The 10,855-nt window shown below is 39.2% G+C and overlaps 1 protein-coding gene across 1 annotated transcript; it reads left to right on the top strand.

The window, feature by feature from the left end:
• The first annotated feature begins 378 nt into the window (after positions 1 to 378).
• Positions 379 to 9,167, top strand: LOC115824153 (probable E3 ubiquitin-protein ligase HERC3). Its single transcript, XM_030788259.1, has 24 exons — positions 379 to 592; positions 704 to 827; positions 934 to 1,010; positions 1,204 to 1,425; positions 1,608 to 1,699; positions 1,921 to 2,051; positions 2,588 to 2,715; positions 2,846 to 2,919; positions 3,040 to 3,158; positions 3,476 to 3,535; positions 3,650 to 3,755; positions 3,975 to 4,167; positions 4,262 to 4,419; positions 4,555 to 4,632; positions 4,987 to 5,073; positions 5,162 to 5,248; positions 5,389 to 5,487; positions 5,602 to 5,742; positions 6,355 to 6,521; positions 6,916 to 6,979; positions 7,213 to 7,283; positions 7,432 to 7,615; positions 7,778 to 7,880; positions 8,867 to 9,167. The coding sequence occupies exons 1-24, from the start codon at positions 379 to 381 to the stop codon at positions 9,073 to 9,075; spliced, it is 2,988 nt and encodes a 995-aa protein (XP_030644119.1). The 3' UTR covers positions 9,076 to 9,167.
• Positions 9,168 to 10,855: the final 1,688 nt, after the last annotated feature.

Here is a 10,855-nt window from a genome sequence, read left to right as displayed (position 1 = left end):
AAGATCCATGCTTTTGTTCTCTTTTGGGATAAAAGCTCGACCCGGCAAAGAGGCGACGCTTAACTCTCGTTTCATGGTAAGTCGCACAAAAGTCTGTTCGCTACAGAGAACAGGAGCCTACACAGCAACACTAGTCGAAAACAGTAGATGGTATTTCCGGGTCTAGATGAATAGCCGTTGTCAGCTGATAAAGGTAAATAAACTAGCAATTCTGCCTAACTTTCGATTTCGCTTTCCTGACTTCACTGTATTGCACTCCATACGTCACTCGTCTCCTCCCCTATAAAAACCATTCCCGAGAGCGCAGTACTTAGAACAGTTTACCTATCGGAGTGTTCGTGTCAAACACTAACGACTACGAGTTCTCTACAAATAACGATGTACTATTGGGGGGCGGACGCGAGAGAGGGTTTCGGATTCGTTCCGCCTGGCACACTGCAGCCCACGGATGCAGGCATTCGCTTTTTAAACTCTAGATCTAAAATTCAAGATGTGGCTGTCGGGAAGAAAATTGTCGGTTTCATACACGGAGATGGCAAAGTTTCGGTCATCAGATCTGAGGGAGATGGACTCGCGCAAGCAGGGAAACGGAGTATGTGACCATCAATTTCCATGACAGTGTGATATTGCGTTGTTTGACATTACTCTCTTTTGTGTGACGAACGTTATCGATAAATGTTTTCATTTCGTCTCATTCATTCAGAGCCCTTGGACTCGAAAAAAGACAAGATAAAAAGTATACACTGTGGGGAAAATCATGTAGTCCTGCTTGCTCACGGGGACAAAGTGCTCTTTGTGGATATGTCCAGTCCACCCTTCCATCCCAGGTGAGTGGGTCTTGTCTAAGTTTTTTTCAGCACTACAAGTATACTCAGTACTCAGTATTTCAGCATACTCAGATGAATTCATTCCTTCATTTTATTTCCTGCACAGTCCACTGTCAGACCTCTCTGATAGAAAGGTGACCCAGGTAGCTTGTGGAGACCAACATTCAATGGCACTTACAAATGGTACTTACTTCATACTATGTATATAAATTACAAAATGAGCTTAAAATGTTTTAAATGTTTATTTACAGATGTTTTGCACACTTGCCTGTTATGAAACATGTTTGCGTCTTTGTCAATGTGAAGTTATTACTGTCACATATCTCAACATTTAACTTAGATATTTATCCCATCTCTGGTTGGTACTTCCTGTCAGATGGTCAGTTGTTTACATGGGGTCAGAACTCCAGTGGTCAGCTGGGCTTGGGGAAGGATGAGCCCAGCACTCAGTCTCCAAAGCTCCTCAGTTCTCTGTCAGGGATCCCCTTGGTTCAGATCAGTGCTGGAGGAGACCACAGCTTTGCCCTGTCTCTCTCTGGAGCTGTTTTTGGCTGGGGGAAAAACAACGCCGGACAGCTGGGCCTCGGAGACAACACAGGTCTCTCATCATATTTGTTTCAGAAATACTGTGGAACAATAATGGGTTATATGTCATTTAATAAGAATGTTCAAGCAGTTAAGTGTAATATGAACATAAACGTCTATTTAGAAATAAGGCCACTTTTGAAGTCATGCAGAGTAATTTATGTTTTACATAACCCTGCTCTTGGCTTTCCACAGACAGGAATGCTCCTGCCAATGTGAGCAGCTTGAACTTCAAGAAAACCATCTTCATCTCCTGTGGGGAAGAGCACACCGTGACTCTGACAGAGGTTGTAGCTTAGCACAGAATTTGGGAAACTTTGGCATAGTTTCTTAAGGTTTTTTTTTAAGTGACTGTATGTTGTTTTATAAGGTTTTTGGTTAAAATATTTTGTGTCTGCAATTGTTAGGACAAATCATTTGTTCATATTTCAGAGATATAAGAGACAAGAAAGAATATACTACAATGTCAACTGACAATTCAACTCATGACAGTTTGCTACTTTCCCAGGGAGGTTTGGTGTTCACATTTGGATCAGGTCGCTATGGGCAACTTGGGCATAACTCATTCGGGGACGAACTTCACCCTCGGCTCGTGGCTGAACTCCTTGGGTCAAAGGTGTCACAGGTTGCCTGTGGGAGGTAGATTCATTGTCTGATTCAATCTATAATTTACATTGATCTTATGATTAATCTGACTTCTTACTACAAGTGCTACTTTTCATTGCACTGTTAATACTGTCACTACTAGTAGTGATACTGAAATTTGATACTAATTAAAAAACAGACACATAAAATATGAATTTTAATAGCAAAGCAAATTTCCAAAAAGTGAGAGGAACAGAAAAGTATAAAATAAACACATGTAAAATCCATGTAAAAGTCAGTTGATTAAACGATCTGAACCATTAAAAGATAAAAAGACAATTTAATGATATTAGATTAATAAACTCTAAAAGAAAGATGTGATTGTGTAATACAGATGTAGGTGTAGCAAGGAGCATAATTCTGAGAAATGAGCTGCTAACACATTATTGTCCCCCTGTTATTTGCAGATACCTTAAATGAAACCAAGTAACAACATTTTGACTTTGATTTGACTTCAGTATTTGATATTAAGACCTTTCTTAAAGTAATGTAGTCTGATAACTGTTTCCTGTTTCTCTTCTAAATGGAAGGCGTCACACATTAGTGTTTGTGGAGTCCTCACGGACAATGTACTCATTTGGATGTGGAGAACAGGGACGGCTGGGAAACGGACAGACAACCAATCAGTGCATACCATTGCCTGTACACCTGTCACCAGGTAACTGCTTGCAGTAATTTGGTAGTAATACGTTTCTGTGACAGTGGAACAGATGTTGAGCAAGTTGAACTGTGCTGCGTAGAGAATTTGGTAAAAACATTAACATTTGTGTGTTACCATAAATGGACAGAACTAAATCAGGACCAGGGTTCTCTCAGAATTCTCGCTGGAGGGGATACTTCTATCGCTCTTTACACTCCTCTGGTAAGACACGAACGTAGAACAATGACTTTTTTCTCATTTGCATCATGACCATTTATTGAAGTTGTGCCCGCCAGTTGACAAAGTGTGTGTGTGTGTGTGTGTGTGTGTGTGTGTGTGAAGGGATCAGAGGGAGACATGAACAATGCATTGCACAGTAAGGCCTTGCTAACACTGGACAAGGACATGATTGACAGATGGGTATCAGGAGAGGATTCAAAGTCATGGAAAGTGACCAAGAGGCAAGTGATAATTTCCAGTAAAATATTAACATTTGCTTTCATTTAATGTTGAAGTCCCTATGTACTGGAAGCTAGATTTCCAAGACATTAATTTGAGTCTGCTCATTGAATACATGTAAATGTTCATAGTGTTGGCTCATGATCAAACCATCAGTTTTCTTATCTATCTGAACACTGTGAGAAAACCCTCAACATATCAGGATGTACATGTTCATCCTCCAACTTACCATGTTTCCTCTGCCAGTCTCCCCTTTTCAGATCTGTGACCTTTTTTCCTGTTAAAATGTTTTGTTTGTTTGTTTGTTTTCAACCTGTAGGGAAATCAAACACATCTTTTCGTCTGCAGCATGTTTAAACGGAAGTTTTTTGAAGAAAAGGTAATGGACTTAAAATCCAATTAAAATCAGTTGCACAACACTGACAACGTGCTATAAAAAAACAGTTCCCATAGATTCCTATATCTAAAGATTTATTCTTGCTTTTGCCTATAGTTGTGATGAACACTATCGGACATCAGAGGAGTGTTCCGGTCTGGATTTGCCCTCAGTGCGTCTTGGTTTTGAGAAGCTTGCCGAAAGCAACAAAGTGTTATCAGAGGTGAGGAACACAGTAACACTTTTTTTTGTTATTTGTCAGCTTTATAGCAAATGCTGCTGTTTCCATTGACTATTAATGAAAAAACTTGTTGAAAAGCAGGAGGTGTTATTTCGAGGCCCTGAAAACCAAGTAGCACAATTTCTTACAATATTTTCTTATGATATTTATGGCAATTAACAGCCTATGTAATAACAGTAAACTTTATCTAAACTGCCTCAGGTTGAAAAGGTGGTTGAACTGATGCTGGTCCCTTCCCTGAATCCTTCTCCTGCCGGAGTGGAGGCTCTGAGAGTTTACCTCATCTTACCTGAACTCCTGAGGGTTCTACGCAAACATCAGCTTGGGACTGACCTCACTGTGGCACTGGCCTCGGCCATTCTCAGCCTGGATCCTGAATGGCTGAAGGTCCTGGGTGAGACACTGATTCACTGTGAACTCCTTGAAATACAGTGGTGATTGATGAAAATGAGTGTATGTTTTGATGCATCATTTTTTCTGCCCCGTAGAGAGGTTCTGGTCCAAGCTTTCAGATTCATCCTTCAAAACCCTGGTGAAGATGTTTCGCAGAGTTTCTGCAAAATGTCTGACCCAGATTGTTTCTGGAAACTTTGCTCAAGATGGAGGTCTGCAGAAAACTGTGCAGGTTCTACAAAGAATCTACAAGGTAAACATAATGGACTTTTATTTAAACAGACATGTAACAAAAAAACACTGCTTTTTTTCTTATAGAAGATGCATTCATGTTAATCTGCATTAAAGACAGGTGTGTATGCTGGTGTCCTGTCTCTTTTGTGAATAGGTTGGATGCAACACTCACCAAAAAGAAAAAATTTCCAGATGGTTCCACATTCACGAAGTCAATTTCCTCTTTGAGGTGGTGAGTACTTTGAAGAAATGCAGAATGGTTTATGAAGCCTGTTTTGAGGTCTCAACTGACAATACTATATCCAGAAGATGGCAAACCTCCACCTGGATGGCTGTGTTGTGTGCAAACATTTACAGCAACACACACAATTAATTCAGTTAATCGAAGCTCTGCGTAGTCTCGGGAATACTACACACAAGAGTGTTAGAGTAGAACTTGAACAAAGTCCTGGAGGAATGCAGCCCTTCAGAGGGGCAGCTGCAATGTCCTGGGCTTTTAACATCAATTGTTTAATTTTTTTAAACTGAAATACACCTGTGGTAGTAACTCAACTGGTAATCATTCATTTGTCTGCATTCTTCTTAGCTGCAGACTTTACTTGATGACCTGGAACGCCAACTTGTTTGGTCTCCACATATTACAGCGATGCAGACGTCTAAACAATTATACGAGGTATGTACTCCTCCTGAAGTCTTAAGAACTCTTAAGACTGTATTTGAAATTAAGATGCATGACACTCTTTGTTTACACTGGACTGCAGAACACCATATGGCGACTGATGTCAAGTCCTTGTATCTTTGACCTGGAGGCTAAATGTGCACTTCTGAAGAATCACTTTCAAAACAGGGTAAGTAGTTTGTACCCTAATACACATACATGTTTTTATCAAACATCTGAGCAGCAACAAATGTTATGTAGTTTACATAGAATATATACTCCAGTCCTTGTTCTGTGGCCTATACTATGGAAATTTTCATGTTAAATTAGGGGGGCTTTCCGATGATATTAAGGAGAACGGCATTGCTGGAAGACTCCTTTGACCAGCTGAGACATGCTAATGAACATCTCCTGAAGGGGGTGCTGATGGTGAGTTTCTATTTACAAGAAAAAGATTTCTAACAACTGAGTAACAAACAAGTTACCAAGATAGCCATTTTTGGCACATTGTGAGGAAATTTGTCCTTTCTTCCTTGAATGCAGGTGCAATACGTTGATGACATGAAAAGGTCGGACGTCAACAAGAGAGACTTCTTTCTGAACTTGTTTGATGAGCTCTTGAAACCAAGCTCTGAAATGTTCATGTACAACGACAACCGGGCGCTGATCTGGTTTCCTCCTACAGTAAGGCAAAGGTTCACTCTAGGACAAGCATACCCAACTCAGTGAAGACATATTTGTGAAATAGCCTATAAAAATCTTTCCAAAATAAAGATTAAACCATAATTAGCAGACCAGGATGAATACAAGCCTCACAGCTGAATAATGCTCTAGAAAGGATCTGACATTGAAGGAGCAACCCTTGCTTTCAGCAGTCCCGGGAAGGATACATTATGTGATGGATAACATAATAAACCAGTAAAAGTGTGTTGACTCACCCAATGATTGAGTCCATCAGAGTCATGTGATAGTTTTAAACATGTTTTGAAGCTAGGGTGCAGCAGTGCAATGAATAAGAACAAAAGTGGTGAAAATTTAGGCTTTAAGATCATTTAATGTTCAATTTCCAAACAGTGTATAACTTTTATAGAAATAGTCACATATTTAGAAACAGGAAATATTCCAAGCATTAACTTTTGTGGGGTCAAGACTCAGATAATTACAGTGATTTTCATAATTCCAGGTCAGATATTAACCTTTAATACCCAGATGTCGGTCGTATATGATGGTAAATTGAGAAGAGAGTTTAATGTTGAAATAAACCATGGGTTTGACTTTATCCACAAACTTACCCAGCCTAGACGACAAGAGGAGGATTATTTCTTGTTTGGGATCCTGTGTGGCCTGGCCTTCTACAACAACAGTGTGGTGCACCTGCCTTTCCCTCTGGCTCTGTTTAAGAAACTTCTGGATGTGAAACCATCGCTGGAGGACTTCAAGGAGTTCAGCCCTGATGTTGGAAAGTAAGCACCAGCCAATCAGAATAGGCTGCTCGATGGATCACATTAAAACAGAATTTCATAAGACACAGAATTTCATAAGAAATTATTACTAATTATGATCATTGATAAAGGAATTTAGATCTCACGCACAATGTCCTTGTGCTTATAAAAGCATTCTCTATTTCACATTTAGTTGTGGTTTGGAACCAACAAGTAGCTCTTAGCTATCTGCTACCCAGAGACCAGCTTTATTCATAAAAATTGATTATACTTAACCTAAATTTTAAAATAAAATGTAATTATTATAGAACAAATATTATGATGTTTGTAAAGGTTGTTCATTTAATCAGTCGAAACAGTAGATCAATCTGTTAGGCCCTAATAGACTAATTATCCCGACCGCTGACATTTTTAGGAGCTTACAGTATCTTCTGGACTACGCAGATGATGATGCTGAGAACATGTACATGAGTTTCACTGTGAGTATCTTGGTGTTCTTTGAAGTGCTTTATACAGGTTTCAGGTTTTTTTTATGAGTATGAGTTTTTTTATGTCTTGCATGTATAATTTTTTTGTGTGTGGATGTTTCGCTGTCATTTTGTAAAATAAGGAATCTGACCAACGATCCCATTCACTGAAGTTACCTAACAATTTAGTATTTTTTTTCCAGGGGAGGGTTGATCTAATTCAGTGTTTGATTTTTTTCCATAAGGTGGTGTGGGATGGTGCAGACGTGGAACTTGATCTGAGTGAACCAGGGAGGGTCGTCACAAGTGCGAACAAGTATGACATAAACTCTCTGCAATGACATTCTAAACTTAACCTTTGACCTTTCAACTAGAACTGTGGCACATAGCTGATTGTGAATAACGTATCTTAAATATTAAAATAAAGTTACTGATATCACCTTTTTTGCATATATTTTCCACAGGACTGAGTTTGTCAATAGTTATGTGGACTATGCACTGAACAAGTCAGTGGAGAGAGTGTTTGAGGAGTTCAAGAGGGGATTCTTCAAAGTGTGTGACAGGGAGTTTGTGGAAGTTTTCCTGCCGGAGGAGCTGATGGGACTAATACTGGGCAAGGAGGATTACGACTGGGAGACTTTCAAAAAGGTCAACCATGACATATTTTACAACTGAATTTGAGGTTCTAGTCTCAGTCCAGATCTGGGTTTCAGAGGAATTGTTATACCAAAAAAAACAAACAAAACAAACAAAAAAACCTGTCAGGTTTCTATAACTTTACTTAATAATTTGCTACTTTTTTAAATGCAGAATGTGCAGTATGAAGATGGATATCATGCTGGGGATCAAACCATCACCATGTTTTGGGAGGTGTTTGAAGAACTCTCTCACGAAGAAAAGAAAAAATTTCTCTGTAAGTTCAATGTTTCAAGGTTTCTCTCCACAGATGTCACATTCACCCAGCAAGCTCAATCAATTACCCTACGTTCACACTGGGAACGGTGAGAGCATCAAAGCAACCAGAAGTCTTTCATTTTCTATGTGAGCTAGCATCTGTCTGTGGAGTGTCTTGGGTGGTGTGGGTGTCAGAATAAAGTTAAAGTTCAGTTAACTTTATGGTAATGAGCTATGACATGGTTAGGTGGTAACCAATCGGAATCTAGAAGTGCTCCGCTCTGGAGAATTCTAGAAAACACAATGGTGTAACCTATTGTTCCCACCAAACATTAGTTCCCACTAAACTTAAATCAAGGACCAGGACCACAGTTACTTTAATGCAAGCTACACACAAATTTATATTAATGTTAATTAAAGACCAAGGTTTGTCAATGTGTCCTGTAAACTGCTGGTTGAAACTTGACTTAGCACTTAGCGTCAACACAAAAGTCACACCACACAAATGGCTTTTAACTAGTTTATTTTGTTAGTTTATTTTGTCACCAAACATGTCACTGTAATTTTTCATTTCTCCTGTGGTCAGTCGGCACAAACATACACATTTGTTTGCTTTGTGGCCGCTTTAAAAAAAGTTTGCAAGACCAAGCTTTTCGAATGAACTTGTATCCGCCTATTTCATCTACGTCAGAGTGTCCACAGCGTTCAACAGCATTATTGGCAGGGCGGCCAAAGTGAATTTTAACACTCTTGCTGCTTCCAGTGTGAACGTACAATTATTCTAAAATGGATTACCAATTAATTATTCACTCCTACATGTTCTCGACAAATTGGCATACGTGTTCTAGACAAATAATGTAGAACATGTATGCCCCCAAAATTAAAAAAAAAACAAAACAAATTTACTTAAAAAAAATAGAACTCTTTGTATTATATTAGACAAACAGTTCTGCCCTTATTTGAAAATACACTGATGGACACAAGCCTCTCTCTCCAAATCTCCAGTGTTCCTAACAGGATACGATCGCGTACCTATCCTGGGCATGAAGCAGATCAAGATGAGGGTGCGTTTCCGGATTAACTTCACCCAGGAGCACCTGCCAGAAGCCCTCACCTGCCACTCCATTCTCGATCTCCCAAGATACCAGTCCAAAGAAACACTCAGGACCAAACTCAAGGAGGCTCTAGAGCACAAGAGAGGCTTCTGGGAGTAACAAAGCACGTGGAGTTGAGACACTTTTGTTTAGTAATAAGAGCTCTCAGGATATGGTGGGCCTCAGAGGACAGTGGGTAAAAGAACGTTGTGGATGTGTTGGTCCACAGGACATTAACCAACTGTTACTTGGGCATTGATCCTCCAGTATCATTGGGGTTTTAGATAAGTTTCCTTAAGCAACAAGCTTTGGGAAGCACTAACCTTGCATAAAGCTGGTCTGGATCTTTGTGGTCATGTCAGGCCAATCCTGTTTAAAGCTGTGCTATGGGGTGCTGTATTCTATGCATAATGCTCACAAATACCTGCACCGCATGTCCAAAGCATAGCACACTCCTGTTGCTGGAAATACTCTTTATATAGTGGAATCAAGATTTTTTTTTTAATTTATTTAAATTATTATTAATGCTTCCAAATCTATGTCCAGTGGATGTAGTAGTTATGTTAATAAGAATGGCAACAGTCTTACTCAGTAAAGTGATTACTGTAAATGCACAAATAGTGGCTGGGGCCTTTATTTACCTCAGCTGAGGAAAGAACAAGGCCTTTATCTGAGACAGGCTACTATTAGAGACATATTATTTTATGCGTTACTATGACTGCAGAAAAGTGGATGTTTCCTGAGCATTCAACCTGCAGAATTTTCGCAGATCATTTTAATGTTACCAATATTAGCCTACCTGAATTTAGAGAGAGAACGAAGAGCACAATTACCGACAGATTAAAACCATCTGTGGATATCGAAAGTGATGCAATAGTTTGCAAAGAACAGTAATTCTATCACAAAATGAAATTGGTAATAACTTACTATATTTACATCGATTAGTGCTGATTATTCTGTGATTTATCTATTTTATTGTTAATCAATGAAGATAAACAGTGAACAGGTTGAAATAATGACAGATTTAAAGGTAAAATTTGTTTTCAGCTCACCAGCCAACATGTCCCTACCGTCGCTACGCCATCTAAAATCAGACATATTTTCCCTTCCGTGACTTTTTCCAAGTACCGTTAAGATGTCCTGTTATATGAAATAACTCAAAGAGATGATGAAATAACGCATTGGAAATAGGAAAGACAGAGTTTTGGCAGCGATGTCCCTGAATACTAGTAATGGGCCATTAACACACATAGTCTTACAGAGACCACAATCCATGTGAGTTAGAACACTGTCGGTATTCTGTTATAAAGTTAAACTGATAAACTGAGTGGTGAGCAACAGAGTGGTCGTATGTTGTTGGACTGATGTAAATAATGCTGTGTAAATTTGAAGAATTTAACACCTGAGCCTTTCTGTAATTTTTTTTTTGTCCTTACCCACCCTATATTTGGAACCGGGCTTTATTTGCCCAAACAGACGGCCACCCCGACTTTAATTTGACTCGGCCATTACTTGAGACCCGGCCTTTTTTTTTGTTTGTTTGTTTGTTTTTAATTTCTTTCTCTCCATCGATTGGCTCTATTATATTTTGAATTTTAGGGTCGTAAATGTATTACTGTGCAAGGAATAATAAAACATTTAAAACCAGCGTACTACCGTTCATTTGTTTCACTCCACCCGCACCAAAAGATTATTCACGTGATCCTTGACCTCTCACCAGCTGGGAATACGAAAGGTATCTACCCTCAGCTGTGTAAACAAACGGAAGACCTTATTTCCTACTTGATAAATACGCGACATGTATTTGTCCAGTCGACCGAGAGAGTTGTGTTGGAAAGCGTTATACAACATTGTAGGGCGCCCCATTCAAGTCATCATCGCCTTCTTTGTCTGTTTAATC

This window comes from Chanos chanos, chromosome 11, assembly GCF_902362185.1.
Source record: "Chanos chanos chromosome 11, fChaCha1.1, whole genome shotgun sequence".
NCBI classification, from domain to species: Eukaryota; Metazoa; Chordata; class Actinopteri; order Gonorynchiformes; family Chanidae; genus Chanos; species Chanos chanos.
This window is presented reverse-complemented; position numbering and strand designations above follow the sequence as displayed.